Below are 18,621 nucleotides of genomic sequence, written 5' to 3' on the forward strand. Positions count from 1 at the left end.
CATACCTACCATACGACTTCCCCCAGGACTTATATGTATCCACATGGTTGTTCTTCACTTGTCTTCATTAACGCTCCGTTTACAAAGAGTATAGTAAGGGACTTCTGTAGTAATCTCTAATAACCATATCACAACTCTTAAAAGTTATATATAAAAAAATAGAAAACATGCAACATGGCAAAAATTTGTCATCGCAAGTAATGAATACATACCTTCTATCAGCAAAAAAAGTTTCATTGAAATTGGAGCCGGACATTTGAGTGATGTCCCTTGTGGGATGTGATTGAACGTGACGTCAGAACGCATTGCCCCCCTTCCCGGATTTTACGGGAATTAGGTGACCTGAGTGTGCACATGTAGTGTCAGCTCTCTCCAGCGACCTGTCAAGGATCATTGCGTGTATGCCAAGACGTGTTGCCGTTTTTATCCATGCCAAAAGTCGACATACTGACAATTAGGTAGGTAGTCATAATAGTCTGGCTGATATGTGCGTATATTTTAACTCGTACATTTTGTCTCGACTGGAATTTCGAGACGTCTCGACTCGAATTCGAGTCGAGTCGAGACAGAAACATATTTTCGAGTCGAGACAACATTTTCTCGAGTCGAGTCAAGACAGGCTTAAATCTCGACTCGACTCGACTCGTGCGCATCCCTAACTATACTTTTGGTCGCTTAACCTTTGTACTAAGCTATTTATTAGTTATGGAACTCATGGTCGCTTAGCCTTCGTACTAAGCTATTTATTAGTCATTGAACTCATGGCCAGCTTAGATTTCGCACTAAGCCATTTATTAGTTATGGAGCATCCTTAGTGCTAGTTTAGCCTTCGTATTAAGCCATTTTGTTATGTGTTCCTTATGTGTTGCTTAGCCTTTGTACTAAGCTACTTATTAATGGAACTATACTACCGGTTAGCTTAGCCTTCGTACTAAGCCAGTTCCTGATTACGGGTCTTTACCCCAATAAAAGCTGTTGGTTTCCCTGTTTTCTTTCGTCGTGGTAGAATGTGGATTTCAGTTGGTAATTTCCTGATTTTTCACGCCATACATCTCTTTTTGGCAACAACCAGCTATTAGGAGCGTCCATGTTTTACGTCAGAGTGCTTGACTTTCATATCAAGCCTTTGTATGTCTACAGGCTGATGCCTTCATCCCAAGCAGTTCGACTTCGTTTGTCTTGCGCTGTGGATTGCCACGTTGAGTATTATGCGTTCCTGTCTTCTTTCGCTGTGGAAGAATATTTTGTAGTATCCACGATTTACTTCAAGTGTGCTTGACTTTCATATCAAGTCTTTTTATATCTACAGGCCTTTGCCTGCATCCTAAGTGATTCAACTTTATCTGTATCTTGTCCTGGATTGCTACACTGAGTGTTATGTATGGCTTCAAGTTGAGTATCACTTCCACCGGAGCGGTAGTTCGAGTATGTTTTCTAATTGCTTGAAGATGGAATATTTTTATGACCGTTAAGCAAACTCCAGTTGTAAATGTTGTAATGGAAATGTTAAAAAAATTATGTACCAATTAATAATGTCTTAGTGAAAGTCTGTGCACCGGTAAGAGCGCTCTTATCATCCTTCTTTGTGGTGTATACATTTTTAAGTGTTTTGCTGAAATTTCTTATCTGCACTTATTGTTTTACTTTTTTTGTTTTTATTTACTCACACGTAAGTTTCCAATGCTAATTAATGCTAGTTATTTCAGTCGTAAAGAAGTATATAATTGGAGTAATCTATACCATTTGTAGTAAAATATGATACTACCATTACAATTTTTGATATAGTTTCTTGTCTTGTTGCGGTGAATAATTATTGTGTATCAAGGAATTTCGTGTCATTCTCATTTTAGATAATCCGGCTATATTTGTGTCGATTATCTCCGTAAAAAGTGAAGAAAAGATAGAAACGAAGTTATTACTGCATTTTAAAAATTTCGTCAATTTTTTTTATTTTTATTTATTTTATCTTACTTTGCTCAATCATATTTTTACTTGTGTTAAGTATTTGAATCATCCAAATCCTAGAGTACTATGTTTTCTCATTAAATAATAATTAAAAAAAAATATCCTACGTCCAGATTTTATTGGTATATTTTTGTCTCAGGTCACCTTAGGTTAAGCCAATAGATAAACATGTGAGGGTCTTAGATCAAGTGCGTGAAAAAGGGATTCCTCTGACTTATTCGTATGATTAAGCGAGAGGTAGCCTCGCTTAAGTCTGGTGTTATCCGTTCGCTTCCGTAAAGGTCGCATTTAAAATTTTTGTTTTTACAGTTTAATTTCTTATATGAGTCTTCCTGTGCTCATCTAAATAGCAGAATGGCGACCCCACTTTATTTCAGGTTTCCACACTGCAGGATGTTAGTGTCTTAGAACCTTTGGGGCAATCTCTCCGCGATATAGTCCATTCGCCTCCACATACAGTGCCGCTAACAACATAAAAAACAATCAACAAATACAACCACTTTCTTAACTTTTACTATTTCCCTTACCTCCCTTGTGCTCATTCTTTCTCATAAACTTAAATAAATTCTCCATTTGACCCAGTAAATTTCTTAAAATTGGTCCGGCGATACGGCACTTAACTCCAGTTCTCTATGAATTAATACGAGAAAAATGATAAATGGTTTTATGAAATTTCAAACGAAGTAAGGAAATGATTTCTACAACTTGCACATAGACATATAAAACTCTTGCCCACAGAATGGCTGCTGTGTCATTACTCGTATAATCCATATACTCTGGAGCCAGGCCTGTACTGAGATTTTCTCTGGCAACACTGCTGAGCTGGCTTCTGCACAGTGTGACCAACACGTACTTTCGTACTAAATCTAGTACCTTTTATAATATTTTAAGTGTTCAAGTACGTTCATCAACAAATTAGTACTTTTCTCCTCCTCCTTCCTCATCAATATATTTAGGAGAGAAAAAGGAATTTCATGAAAATTTGGCAATGTACGAAAATTTCACTGTTCCTAGTAACTTTTTTCCGCTTTTTTCAACACTAATACTTACAAGAGTGGGAATGGGACAATGATTCCATTCGGTTGCCTCCTCCAACTAATAAATGACGACACGTATTACATATTTGGCGATCCGTTTAAACACTAGGCTATTAAGGAATTAAAACTCAATTTTCTCAATAAGCCCATATTATGATATATCTTTTTTTTCTCCCAACATCCTGTATATTAGTCATACTTGTGTTATTTTAGTGGTTTTACAGTGAGTTCTAATACATCTATTAAGCAGGCATTCCACGAGGATTTTTAATTTGGAGGTGGAAACTTAATATTGGGAGGCTGTAGGCCCCACTTCCATTGCTTCCGAATGCGATATGCGAATTCATGTGCCTCTGCTACATCCGAAGTTTTGCGAATGGGAATCAAGTTGGAATGTTTCTTTCAAAGCTTCAATGTGAAATATTTTTGCTTGAAAATTCTTACCTTAAAGTCTTGAGAGCCTAAATAACAATAGTATCTATTAATTTCCTTTGTGTACAAAGTAAAGTAAATGTCGCTTCCGTTATTATTATTATGCTTCCGTAGTAACCGCTACTATTTTCACTTTAAAATAAACTAAATAAAATTAGAGAGCACATAATCAACCTACTTTCTAAGTAAATTTTCTCCACGAGTAAAGAAACCCGTTTTTGCTATTTCAAACATATTTGTCAATAATTACATGTATTCGTAAAACCATTATTTGAGGAACAAAAGTTAAATATAAATTGAATAAAATGTTGCGGTTCGTGTATTAATTAAATCTTCATATTTTAAAGACAAAACAAAAGAAAACGCACATATCTTCCACTCAAAGTTTGCCCATAATTTGTTCACGACGAGTCGTTTGTGTAATCTGGATAAGCTGTGTCCACAATGAAACTTTATCAAAAACAATTTATTAAAGCATCAACATTTATTTCCAATTTATTTTTATTATTTATTTATTTTTTTTAACTCCCACCTCACAACGTCGTCTGCTTTCACACAAAACGAACTTTCTTCTGCCATGTAGCGCTCAATTCCTCTGCAGACCTCTCTCCATTAGCACGCATGCGGTCGAAGAATCCCAGCATGTTAAGATTGTCCTCATTCGCATATTTTCGTCTGTTTTCGCAATTCGCAGGTCGGAACTAGTCGAGACACTCCAATGTATTTACACGTACTGGGAAATTCGCATTCGCATTCGGAAGCAATGAAGGTGCGTCCTAAGTAGTTTATACGGATTCTATCAAATTTTGACTATAAAAGAATTAAAGTTGAGGGCTCTTGCAAGAATGCGCGGGTCATTCCCCCACCTACAGGGGAAGAGGAGCTTATATCGTAAAATGTCATAATTAAGGTGAAACGGACGAGTGTGAACTTAGCAGGACCACTTTTGAAAATTATAAATGTTTGCACACCATACGTTTGTACTGCGTTTGTACCGGTTTGTACCGTAAAAATTTTCGTTTGTACCGGTCTCAAATTCGGAAAAATCGAAAAATAAAGTGGTCCTGCTAAGTTCACGTGAACTTAGCAGGACCACTGATAAATTTCTACAAATTTGATGATTTTTCTGTACGATTCGTTTGTACTGCGTTTGTACTGGATTGTACCGTAAAAATTTTCGTTTGTACCGGCCTCAAATTCGAAAAAATCGAAAAATAAAGTGGTCCTGCTAAGTTCACGTGAACTTAGCAGGACCACTGATAAATTTCTACAAATTTGATGATTTTTCTGTGCGATTCGTTTGTACTGCGTTTGTACCGAATTGTACCGTAAAAATTTTCGTTTGTACCGGTCTCAAATTCGAAAAAATCGAAAAACAAAGTGGTCCTGCTAAGTTCACGTGAACTTAGCAGGACCACTGATAAATTTCTACAAATTTGATGATTTTTCTGTACGATTCGTTTGTACTGCGTTTGTACCGGATTGTACCGTAAAAATTTTCGTTTGTACCGGTCTCAAATTCGAAAAAATCGAAAAACAAAGTGGTCCTGCTAAGTTCACGTGAACATAGCAGGACCAGAATACAAATTTCTGCAATTCTTAAGATTTCTCTGTTTGAATCGTTTGTTCTACGTTTGTACCGGATTGTACCGTAAAAATTTTCGTTTGTACCGGTCCCAAATTCGAAAAAATCGAAAAATAAAGTGGTCCTGCTAAGTTCACGTGAACTTAGCAGGACCACGGATAAATTTCTACAAATTTGATGATTTTTCTGTACGATTCGTTTGTACTGCGTTTGTGCCGGATTGTACCGTAAAAATTTTCGTTTGTACCGGTCTCAAATTCGAAAAAATCGAAAAATAAAGTGGTGAACTTAGCAGGACCACTGATAAATTTCTACAAATTTGATGATTTTTCTATACGATTCGTTTGTACTGCGTTTGTACCGGATTGTACCGTAAAAATTTTCGTTTGTACCGGTCTCACATTCGAAAAAATCGTAAAAGAAAGTGGTCCTGCTAAGTTCACGTGAACATAGCTGGACTAGAATACAAATTTCTGCAATTCTTAAGATTTCTCTGTTTGAATCGTTTGTTCTACGTTTGTACCGGATTGTACCGTAAAAATTTTCGTTTGTACCGGTCCCAAATTCGAAAAAATAGAAAAATAAAGTGGTCCTGCTAAGTTCACGTGAACTTAGCAGGACCACTGATAAATTTCTACAAATTTGATGATTTTCTGTACGATTCGTTTGTACTGCGTTTGTACCGGATTGTACCGTAAAAATTTTCGTTTGTACCGGTCCCAAATTCGAAAAAATCGAAAAATAAAGTGGTCTTGCTAAGTTCACGTGAACTTAGCAGGACCACTGATAAATTTCTACAAATTTGATGATTTTTCTGTACGATTCGTTTGTACTGCGTTTGTACCGGATTGTACCGTAAAAATTTTCGTTTGTACCGGTCCCAAATTCGAAAAAATCGAAAAATAAAGTGGTCCTGCTAAGTTCACGTGAACATAGCAGGACCAGAATACAAATTTCTGCAATTCTTAAGATTTCTCTGTTTAAATCGTTTGTTCTACGTTTGTAGCGGATTGTACCGTAAAAATTTTCGTTTGTACCGTCCCAAATTCGAAAAAATCGAAAAATAAAGTGGTGAACTTAGCAGGACCACTGATAAATTTCTACAAATTTGATGATTTTTCTATACGATTCGTTTGTACTGCGTTTGTACCGGATTGTACCGTATAAATTTTCGTTTGTACCGGTCTCAAATTCGAAGAAATCGAAAAATAAAGTGATCCTGCTAAGTTCACGTGAACTTAGCAGGACCACTGATAAATTTCTACAAATTTGATGATTTTTCTGTACGATTCGTTTGTACTGCGTTTGTACCGGATTGTACCGTAAAAATTTTCGTTTGTACCGGTCCCAAATTCGAAAAAATCGAAAAATAAAGTGGTCCTGCTAAGTTCACGTGAACATAGCAGGACCAGAATACAAATTTCTGCAATCCTTAAGATTTGTCTGTTTGAATCGTTTGTTGTACGTTTGTACCGGATTGTACCGTAAAAATTTTCGTTTGTACCGTCCCAAATTCGAAAAAATCGAAAAATAAAGTGGTGAACTTAGCAGGACCACTGATAAATTTCTACAAATTTGATGATTTTTCTATACGATTCGTTTGTACTGCGTTTGTACCGGATTGTACCGTAAAAATTTTCGTTTGTACCGGTCTCAAATTCGAAGAAATCGAAAAATAAAGTGATCCTGCTAAGTTCACGTGAGTTTGGGGATTAGCTTGAGCATTAACTGAGACAGAAACACGGTCAGTGATACTTCTACAGCCTAAAGTCAACAAAACACTGGTCTTGTAAGATCTTGAGGTTAAAATCTACTAAAACAAGAATTGAGGTAGTATCAAACGTTTTAGTTTCAGTAAAACTATTGTTCATTGTGAATAGGATACTAAACAAACAAAATTTTTATTGTATAATATAAATTTGTGATTCCAAATATAAAAATAAGAAAGTAGAGTATTTTTTTGAATTAAACTGGCAGATAATTGCAAGTAGCCGAGAACGTAATGGGTCGCCCAATTTGAAATTTTGGTAGGAACTTTTGGATCAAAAATTGCCCAATCCGCTTCTCTGCCTACACTGCTGAGAAGGCGCACGAATCATTGAAACCACCTTTCCAAAAAAAGCAACTGACTGGACCACGAAGATCGAGAAGCAAGAGGCTATTCGCGAATTAGCAACATTCAGTTAGAAAAATTTAAGGTATAGGTTGGAGGGACCAGTATAAAGAAAAAAAGCTCCAATCTATACTTAATATTGTTACTGACTGTACAAGGTTTATATGCTACAAATATTGTCAATCCCAAACTACCGTGTCTTCCTCAAAACCCGTACTCCTAAAGAAACCTGACTGCCAAAGACCATAACCCTAGAAGAAATACACGAATCACGAAGAAACACGACTCATAAAGAACAGTCGATCACTCGTAGTCAGAGACGACAAACTCACTCATCCAAGAAAGTAGTCAAAAGATTCGGCTCAATCGCGAGTGACACATTATTAATTAATCTTTAAATACGTACCATAGTTTGACACCTAGCGTTTTAGCAACAGATAATGCAATAGAATATAATGAAAATTGTTTCAAAAACTATTACACGAATGTCTCATTTTGTCTTAGCAGAACACTTTCCTTTCCGAGTTTTTGAATTTCACGCCGATACAAACGAAACTTTCTACGGTACAATCCGGCACAAACGCACTACAAACGATTTATTAAGAAAAATCCTCAGATTTCTAGAAATTTGTATTCTTGTCCTGATACGTTCACGTGAACGTAGCAGGACCACATTGTTTTTCGATTTTTTCGAATTTCAGACCGGAACAAATGAAAATTTTTAAGGTACAATCCGGTACAAACTCATTACCAACGATTTGTTAAGGAAAATCTTCAAATTCGTATAAATTTATCAGTGTTCACGTGAATTTAGAAGGACCATTAATTTTTCGATTTTGTCGAATTTGAGACCGGTACAAACGAAAAGTTTTATTGTACAATCCGGTACAAACGCAGTACAAACGAATCGTACAGAAAAATCATCAAATTTGTAGAAATTTATCAGTGGTCCTGCTAAGTTCACGTGAACTTAGCAGGACCACTTTATTTTTCGATTTTTTCGAATTTGGGACCGGTACAAGCGAAAATTTTTACGGTACAGTCCGGTACAAACTTAGAACAAACGATTCAAACAGACAAATCTTAAGATTTGCAGAAATGTGTATTCTGGTCCTGCTATGTTCACGTGAACTTAGCAGGACCACTTTATTTTTCGTTTTTTTCGAATTTGAGACCGGTACAAACGAAAATTTTTACGGTACAATCCGGTACAAACGCAGTACAAACGAATCGTATAGAAAAATCATCAAATTTGTAGAAATTTATCAGTGGTCCTGCTAAGTTCACGTGAACTTAGCAGGACCACTTTATTTTTCGATTTTTTCGAATTTGAGACCAGTACAAACGAAAATTTTTACGGTACAAACCGGTACAAACGCAGTACAAACGTATGGTGTGCAAACATTTATAATTTTCAAAAGTGGTCCTGCTAAGTTCACACTCGTGTGAAACGGGAGCAGATAAAATTTTAATATATTCCCCCCAGATCTAGTACTTTTTTTCGGCATAGAGTACTACGAAATATTTTTGCTGGGTGGTCACACTGCTTCTGCAATCATGGTCGACGCTCAAAGGACACGTGTAGAAGATGCTATGACAAAACTTGTAAACGACATAGACAAATGTCACCTACGAAGAATGCAGGTGTGGAAACTTTGTAATAATTGTGCAAAGCGAATTTCTTATTATTGATTTTATGTTAACTTGTCAGTGTACAAGGCTACATTATAACTGCAAGGAGCGTAGAGTGATTATTATAATACTTACTCTACGGCAAGGAGCGTTATAAATGCAAACCTCGTAGTATATTGGAATGAATTCGTTAATTGGATTGATGTCTAGGGTCCGTTTCTGTACCGGTGGTGTATTTGATGTGAACTTGTAGCTTAATGTGGGTGTGGGATTCCAATAAGAGAAGCATTTTTCGGAATACTAACATGCACCGAACACATTAATCATATATATAACCATGACGTAGTTAATCACATTTGTTGGAGGAAATATGTTAATGCCGTCCACATTTCGGTAATAGTATACAACAGTGCCTCATGATCTGTGCGCGTGGATACTTCCTACTGTTGCACTACGTATAAAAATAATTTTATTACATTTAGAAGTAGTAAGAAGCATCCACGTGCACGTGACATGCGATGTGTGTTTCAAATCCCCCACATATACTCATACACTACGTACAAGGGCACATTATTATTCTTCGCATACCATAAAACACAACGAAACGCAACGCAAACCGACGTACATTTTATTTTATATTACTCAGTAATTAAATGAAAGTCGCATTTTTACCTCATTTTCAAGTTCCTATATCCTCAATGAATAATCCTTAAAAGACTGCACTTCGTGAGTCCTCGCTAAATGATGAGGCACTCTCGTATACTATATCCCACATTTCTTTCGACCGGTCTATCAACTGCGTACAATGTGTAATATCTACAGATTGTATGTCATCGATTCCCATCACAAGCGGACGCGTGCCTGCCGGACTAAAGAGAGCACTGAGGTTAGACTGCTGAAGGCGCAGGGGTAATAGTATACATGAGACCGCCCTTGTTTTCGGTGCTCCAGGATACTTCTTACTCTTGCATTACGTAGGGAAATGATGTTATTTCATGTGCAAGTGGTAACAGAACACAGAGGAAACCCAGATCATGTTGTATTCACACTCCAATATAAAGTGTGAATGCACCCTGATCTGTGTTTCTAGCATTCGATACGATTGGGATTTGTATGTCTGCGTGATCGACGGATAAGTCTCGTAAATTTTGTCCAGTTGTAGTGAAACACTTCTTCTAATCTAACCTTCCGACAACAGGGTTGGAAAAAACATGATTTTTATTAAAAAAAACCCGGTTTTTTGGTTTAAATAATTTGCTCTATGTATTTATATCATATGGACAGAAATAAGTTGGCAAGGTTCTAAAACGCAAATCCCCCTTCGCACTTAGCTCTAATAAAAGCAGAAAACAACGTGCCGAGAGGGGCTTTAACCCGCCTTCACTCGCTGACGCTCGCTCGATAATACTATGTGAATTAAATATTAAACTTTAGTACAGAGAGGAACCAACTTAGCTACTAATACATGTGGGAGGACCTGTGTTCTAGAAACTTCCCAAATAAGTTTGTTTCGCCTTGGTGTTATTATGCGAGAACCCGGTTATGCTGGAAAGGTTATATAAGCTTAAAGCGGAATTCAAACCGCTTTTCGGCTTACATCCGAGAGAAATTGCCCTTCATTTGAACTCGAAATCGGGACTAATTGGCCACAAACTCGATACGTCTGCCAACTCACTCGCGGAAGACTCCTGGTAAAAATACGTTGTGTTGATCTTTACATAATTGTTAATATAATTATCAGAGTCATTTCAGAAGGCAAAAAGATAAACAATTGCACAAGTGAAACCATTATACAGAATTACATATGGACAATTTCAAAGTACTGCAGAGTACAAGAGTACAGAAGAACTAATTTAGTCTAAGTTGGTTCAGTATGACTTTTATTAGTCCAAGTTAAAGAAATACAAGGACTTACTTTGCATAACAGTAAAAAAGTGAATAAAGATACGAATTACCCGAGTCCACTTTGGCTTTGACCCATTTATACATAAATAGATACCAAAGATACTTCTAATGTTAATAAATGCCTCTCGTGCGGTTTGTTTGACCCCCCTCCCAAAAAAGTACGGCATTTCGATGCATTTTATCAATAGTAAACAGTATTAGAACGAAACAATATTTAGAATTTTCTTTTGATTGCAATTGCACAACAATAATAACAAACTATAGAAAAAATCATAAAGGGAACATTCATAAACGTATTTAAAAAAATGCGGTTTCGGTTCGGTTTGTAGTTTAAACCGAATCAATAGGTTTGGACTTCAAACTAGTCCGATTCGGTTTGGGAAAGGTTCGGTACGATTTGGGATCGGTTTGGTTTGGGAACGGTTCGGTTCGGTTTAAGAACTGTTGGGTCCTTTTTGAGGACTTTTTTATTCGGTTTCAGTTCAATATTTGAAATTGGCAGAAATGCAGGGTGCGTTATTAGGAACAGTCTGCCCAGACACTATAATAAGGCTGAATGTTATGTTTTTCGGTCTAACTTTATTCAGATTAAAATTATTTCGATATTACTAAAACGATTGAGGGTTCGTACTGTGTGGGTACTTTTACTGATGCTTTGGATTTTGGAATAAAACTCTTTAATATCAGTTAGAAGACAACTTTACGGCATGGGCGGATTTAGGAGATGCCATGGTAGGGGGCAGTTACTTGAAGGTTTAGGTTAGGTTAAAGGTAAATTAATGCTTTACGCCCTGTATGTGAAATATATCGTGGTGTAATATTATCAGGTAATCAAGAAAATTCGTACTGTTTCTGAGAACAGTTACTTTTGTCGCGTTGATGTGACCAAATTGATTCTGATGACGTTACACAGTATGGCGCTAAATTCGTTGTGCAAAACCGGAGGGGTGATTCCTGAGAGCAAAACAAACAAAAAAGTTCCAGTACACATAGGGCGAAAAGCGTGTCGTTTACGTGTTATAGGCTGCCGAAAGCGTGGGGAAACAATTTTTAAATATTACACAAACTACTGAGCGTAGACGTGATGCGGCATGATATCGTCAAAGGATCCTAACCTGCTCTATCCAAATTTGCAGTTTTTAGATTTGCTCAACGGTGGGGCAGGGGATTCCCTCACATTTTATGACGTAAATTGAGTGGACAATAACATGTAAGGGACATTTCACTGTCTGGAAATAATACTACGTGGCAGGTCAATACTCTCACGCAGATAAAGATGGCGGAAGAGGTAAAAATTACTGTGTGTGGTTGCATACCTCCACAAAAAGTACTAGTAAAATCGTTGTACAAGAATTCACTGGAAACAGAACCGATAGGTAACAGAAAATAAAGAAATTCCGATAGCTGACTTGCTTATATTAATGATATCGCAACGCTTTTGAGAACGCATCTACCTTTACAACTACAGTAATTGAACAAGAACAACAGACAAATAAAGAACGCGTAATAATAATAATAACTGTTTCAGCACATTCATTTCGATCAGTACCTCTCACAAATGCGACTACAGTACGTTTGTTTCTCAATCAATGTTCTAAACTGACGGATGTGAAATAAAATAGTCGTTCCATTTACGATATTTGTATATACTGTAACAAGGGCCGATATTTCTGATTCCAAATCGTATAATGGGACTGCATACAGAAGATAGTTGTAGGGAGCAAGGTATAGAGAAGAGTCTTTGTTTACATGAAAAGAGGATGGTTGTCAGAACGGACGCTGCTAAAGGTGTTCAAAGTTTCGGCGGCGAAGGGACCGACGCAGCGGACGCGTTGAAACACTCCTGGCGTTTTCTGAATGCTCTACGCCGCAGCAACAATTCGAGCAACCAAATCCACCTCTAATTGCACAGGCGTCGTGTAGATTAGTTGTTTCATATGGCCCCAGAAAAGAAATGTAAGTGGCTAAGGCCGAGTGAGCGAGGTGGCCAAGATACCGGTCCTTTCCTGCCGTCCATTTGTTCAGAAAGGATGCGTTGAGACAATTTCGCACCTCCACAGCAAATGTGCTGAAGCTCCGTTGTGCATAACAAATGTACAAAACCTACGTCGTGACGGAGAAGATAGCACACCCAGAGCCGTCGCTACGGGAAGGGGGGGGGAGGAAGGCGCTGGTAGCAAAAGTGCACCGAGCAAGCAATAAGAAAAAGAAGTGTCGAAAATGAGTAAACGATGTGGTTCCTCTAAAAAGTATTGGTGCCCTATTAAATTAATATTGTTGTCAGTTTGCAAAGAAATGGATTTGTTAAAAATTTTCTTGCTTGCTACGCTCGCAATCCAAATGTTTTGGTAATACTCACAAGAAGTTTTTACTTGTTACTTACAGAAAGTTATTATATATGATTTGTTAATAACGATGTGATTGTACGTAGGAGGGTTGTCAAAATCTGAAATATGTGTTCGGCGTTTTGATGATAATGAGTCTGGTTAGTAGTTAGTCACGGTTTTCTTATAGGATTAATCACGAGGTTGAGAATGAAATTATGGAAAATGAGAGAAATAAAGATACACATGCAAGCTGCTATTTAAGCGGGAATAATAAAAGTGAAGGTAAACAAGGGGAATAATATTTTCGAATTTGAAGCAGTTGTAGAATAGGGGATTAACAGGTCAGAACTTAACCGAACGAATTTCATCTCTTTTTCAAAGACTGTTCTCTACCAGTGATTTTTTTAACCACTACCAGTGATTTACCAGGCATGCTGTTGTTCACTCAATTTACGTTATGTAATGTTCGGGAATCCCTTATGTCCTTTGAAGAATCCCTTGCGACGCCACTGCACGAATTTAAAACTGCATATTTGGATAGAGCAGGTTAGGATCCTTTGACGATGTCATGCCACATCACGTCTACGATCAGTAGTTTGTGCAATATTTAACTCCAAAGTTAGTGTTTCCACGCTTTCAGTAGCCTATAACATGTAAACAACGCACTTTTCGCGCTTTTTTTATTGGAACTTTTTGTTTGTTTTACTGTCAGGAATCACCCCTCTGCTTTTGTACAACGAATTTAGCGTCATACTATATGTTTACATTCCTTTCAAACCGATAATAGAGAGTTCTTTAGTGCAACTCACGTTTCGCTATCGGTTTTGTGGGAAGTGAAATCTTCGAAAGAGCATGTCCTTAGAAAGGGAGATTTTGAGGTCTATTTTGCTTTACGAGTACAAATTAGGAAACAAAGATACAAAGGCCGCTAGAAGAATATGCTTCGAGTTTACGGGGACGTCAGTGAGTGAACGGATTGTTCAGAAAAGGTTCAGCTGCTTTTCTTCCGAGTTTAGTTGATTTTAACGTCTCTTTCAGCAGCGAGGCTATGAGACGGGACCTACTGATTAACGTGGAATCCGACCCACATGATCCCCCGCCGGGAATCGAACCCGGATCTTCCACGCCAAAGGCGCGTGCGCTAACCGCTTAGCCACGAATGAGCTCTGTTTTTCTTCCGAGACAAAAGCCTTGAAGGCAAGCATCCTGTTGGTCGTCCATCCACCCTCGACAAAGTCTAGCTGGAGGAAGAAATCAGCAGAATCCTCATCAAACTTTACAGGAGCTGGCGCACAGGGATTGGAGTATCTGATGAAACCTTTCGATCATATCTTCATAACTTCGGGATGACATGAAAGCTAAGCAAATGAGTTCCTCATATCATGTTGGAGGGAAACATGCTCAACGGTTAAACATCTGCTTGTTGTTGCTGTCGTGCCATAATAAAGCCTCGTTCCTGGACCAAATCTTGTCATATAACGTAAAATTGATCATGTATGATAACTGGAAGAGGAAACATAATTGGACGACTTCTGGTTCGGTCTCATTGGCTGCTGAACCGGACATTTAACAAAAGAAGGTAATGCTATGTGTTTGGTGGACCAGCTTTGGCATAGTCCACTATGAATATCTAGAAAGCGGAAAAACCAAAACAGCCGAGGTCTACTCGTCACAATCGCAAAGAGTTTCAGCTGCACTTCTCCAGAAGCAGCCAGCACTGGTCAACAGAAGAGGAGTTGTTCTTCTCCACGATCGTGCCAAACTTCATACGGCAAATGCAACTAAAGAGGTTATCAAAACTTTCGACTGGAAAATTCTTCCTCATCCATCCTATTCCTCGGACATCACTCCATCGGACTATTACCTGTTTTTGGCCGTGAATAAACACTTGAGGAAACAGCAGTTCAGAAAACTCGACGATGCCAAAGGCTGTGTCACAATTTCTGAACTCGAGAAAAAATATTTTTTTCCCCAAGGCATTTGTAAGCTTGTGTCTCGTTGAGAACATGCCATTGAAGCCAATGGTGATTATTTCGAAGAATAAAATTGGTGTTTAAGATTTTTGTGGGCCGTGTTGGAGTGACGAAAACCTCACGAACTTGCTTTGTTACCTGATATAATACAGGGGAAAGGAAAGATAAGTATTTTTGAGTAAAGAATGACTTGTTCCTTATCTATTAATATTTTATTATGAGAATTGTATACCCATGCTAATCGACTCAGGTAGTTGAGAACTACTTTACTTTAACAGTACTAAATAATATTATAGTACGAAGGAAATATTATCGCACAATGGAAATATTACAGTTATACTATTTAAGTGAGAACTAAAACTACCTAAAATTTAACAATTTGTATTACTCCTTTGAATAATAGGATATCTACCTACAAAATTTCGTATTTCTAGGTATTCTGGGGTTTAAGGTTTGCCATTCTGATTGTGAAAAAACCCCGCAGTCCACCGTTTGGTAATTTCACAGGCACATTATGTTAGTCCACACCTTTGAGCAATAGGCTATCAGTTTATCAAACTTCATCTTCCTAGAACTTAGGGATATTGTTCCCTAGGTAAAGGACATTGGAAAAGACCATATTTAATTTTTAAATATAAATATGCATCAAACCCTAACCGTAACAAAGACCATGAAAATAATATTATTATTACGTACAATATAATTCTGTAAATTGTTATTGTTTGGATCAATATCAACTCGCATATAACAGTACAATATTTAATACAAAATTTAACAAAATTATGATCCATAATGGTCCAATATAATTTGTTTATACGTAAAAACTTTGGCACGTAAAAATATTTTATTATACATAAATCTGCTAACTGGTCGTATCTTACGAGTAAGTTAAAGATTAAATTCAGCTCTATTTGGACACAGCTGAATTCGCTTTGACGGAGTTCGCTTAAGTTTTGGTTAGCCAATAGTAAACGAAACCACGTTTCAAACCCTTTGGCTCGGCTTAACGGCAGTTCAGTTCGTCAAACACGGTTCATTTCGGTTCTGTTTGGTTTGAGATCAGTTCGGTTCGGTTTGGAAACGGTTCAGTTTCGGTTAACCGTTCCAAACCGGTTTAAGTGGCAAATCGAAACTGCGATTTAAGTTTTCAGGAACCGTCCACTCCTAGAAACGTTCCACATTGGGTTTCGTAAAATAGAATTATTCAATTTTGGTAGAATATTGCCTCCGCACTAGGACCATGGATGCCAGCACTCTTAACGCAAACTGGAAGAAATGATCTGGCTTTTGACCTATTGTAAAGAAAACACTTCGTATTAATATCTATAGTCAAGTTTTGTACATAAATGTTAAAAGTTCATACAGTCAAAAGTGTCTCTTTAACAAGAGAAATCTCTCTAAAATTATTACTTTTACACCTTAAAAGTGAATGGCCATAGCTCAAACCTTCATGTATTAAAATATTTGTAGAGCTTTTTGTATATTTATTTATTTTTAGTACAAGACCAAAAGCAACATAATGTCTAAGTAATTTTTTCCAATTTACAGTAGGAGTGTTCATATCCATGGCTCCAACGGGGGCCGAAATATTGAAAAGATTATTATAGAGTTTTAACAGGGATACAGTAGCAGCGGATGCAACATTAGTATGTTCTTTTCTATTACAGCAATAATTTTTGATAGTTGTACCATAATTACACCATGTGCTTGCAGTTACACAATTTTAAACAGAATTGCAACCTTTTTTCCAATGCTCATCAAATATCCGGAAGGCTTAAAGGTATTAAATTGCTTTAAATGGCTTTTCCTTTTTACGTCTATTGAAAACCCTCTATGTGATTGGATATGATACGTATCTAAGCACTTTTTCGAAATAAAACATGTGAAAGAATCAGATTTATAAATTCCTTGTAACTTTGTTCTAAACACGTCGTATACGAGGGTCACTACGAAAGTTTTGAGATGTGAAATAACTTACATACTTAAAATCAATTTAACACTTACATTTTCTCAAAGTATTCACCATTACACTGTACACACTTTTGCATCCTCGAAAACCAGTGTTGCCAGTCTTTTTCTTCAAGTGTTGAAAGTTCATTCTCGTAAACCACTACAGCTTCTTCAGGGCTGCAAAATCTCTTCCCACGCAAGCGATCTTTGATCCTGGGGAACAGAAAAAAATCACACGGGGCCAGGTCAGGACTATACGGCGGATAAGTCATAAGTTTGACCTCCGTAGATTCTAAAAACTGAATTGTGATGTTGGCCGTGTGTGCGGACACGTTGTCGTGATGAAGCAAGATCCCACGCAATCCAGTTCTTGGACACCGTTCCTGAAACTTCTGGAACACTGAGCAGTAACAGTCCTATGTTCTTCAAGTGGAACAGTTGCAACATGGCCAGATTTGGAGAAGAAAGTTGCGACCAGGTTCTTCCCTCACTTCGCGGTCGCTTCACTTTCGTGGGTGGATTTTCGTCTGGACAGATCTAAACTGTAGACTGGCGTTTATTTTCAGGATCAAATTGATAGATCCAAGTCCCATCACCGGTAACAATGTCAGAGACGCGTCGAGAATTGCTTCCATCAAATCTTGCAAGCATTTCTTCACACCATTCCACACGCATGCGCTTCTGCTTTTCAGTCAGTGTGAGGTACCCAACGAGATGAAACCTTCCTGAGCCGAAGATGGTCATGAAGAATTTTTGTTACTGTTGGCAATCCAATGTTCACTGTAGATTCAATGTTCTTGAAAGTTGTTCGAGGATTTTCTCGAATCATTTGCTCCACAGCGACAATGTTTTCATCTGACACAGCTGTTGCCGGACGTCTAGCTCTCTCTTCATCTTTAAACGATGTCCGACCTCTTCTGAATTCACCAAACCACCGAAAAATTGTAGCACGGGAAGGAGCAAGGTCCCCAAATGCCCCCTGCAAACGGTCAAGGCTGTGCGTCTCGTTCAAACCGCTTTTGAAATCGTAAAGGACCATTGCCCGAAAATGTTCCCTTTCGAGCTCCATTCTCGACAGCCGAATACTGCTCACATCAACCAACAAGTGAAGGCGATACGGTCACGCCGATAAGCGAGGCGAGTTGAAACTTGCTTCCCTTCTTCACTCTGGATATCACTACCGAACGCAATCGTTGGAATTCAAATACTGTGCCACAACAATGCGTATCTCAAAACTTTCGTAGTGACCCTCGTATTTGACACCGTAGTGACCCTCGTATTTGACACTAAGATACTTCGGGTTGCGCTGCCCTGTCGTTACGCCGTTGGCTCAGTCTATCAAAGAAACCAACACCTCGTGCGAAAGATGATAAACACCCTTTTAAAAAATCATGTTGTGTGTTTGGCAAACCAAACTGGCATGAAACAATTAGTCAGGGCGCAAAATTTCAAAGTCAGACGCACTCGCCAATCCAAAAATGATGGTCGCTAGTATCTCTCACGTACAAATTATGAGAGCCCCCCTCCCCCAACGACCTTTGGTTTGATAAAGAATGTGATTGCATCAGGATTAAGGATAATCAATTTCGAATTGGACAATTCATATACATGTTAAAAAATATCTTATCCTAAGACTTCACGTTTGTGTAACGTTTTCTCTCTCTGCACCTCGGTTGCAGTTTTCGCATCAAAGTTTTAAATG

At 37.8% G+C, this 18,621-nt stretch overlaps 1 protein-coding gene across 3 annotated transcripts in view; it reads left to right on the forward strand.

Moving 5' to 3' along the window:
* The first annotated feature begins 8,621 nt into the window (after window positions 1–8,621).
* Window positions 8,622–18,621, forward strand: part of LOC145668471 (protein FAM136A) — a 37,852-nt gene continuing 27,852 nt past the window's right edge. For 2 of the 3 annotated variants that reach the window (XM_081736389.1, XM_081736391.1), the window contains exon 1: window positions 8,622–8,776. In XM_081736389.1, the coding sequence (XP_081592515.1) occupies window positions 8,690–8,776 (87 nt within the window). In that variant the 5' untranslated portion in view covers window positions 8,622–8,689. The remainder of the gene's footprint in view (window positions 8,777–18,621) is intronic. The other variant, XM_081736390.1, reaches the window with a different exon arrangement.

This window comes from Thermobia domestica, chromosome 13 (genome assembly GCF_964235325.1).
Source record: "Thermobia domestica chromosome 13, izTheDome1.hap1.1, whole genome shotgun sequence".
In the NCBI taxonomy this organism is placed as follows: domain Eukaryota; kingdom Metazoa; phylum Arthropoda; class Insecta; order Zygentoma; family Lepismatidae; genus Thermobia; species Thermobia domestica.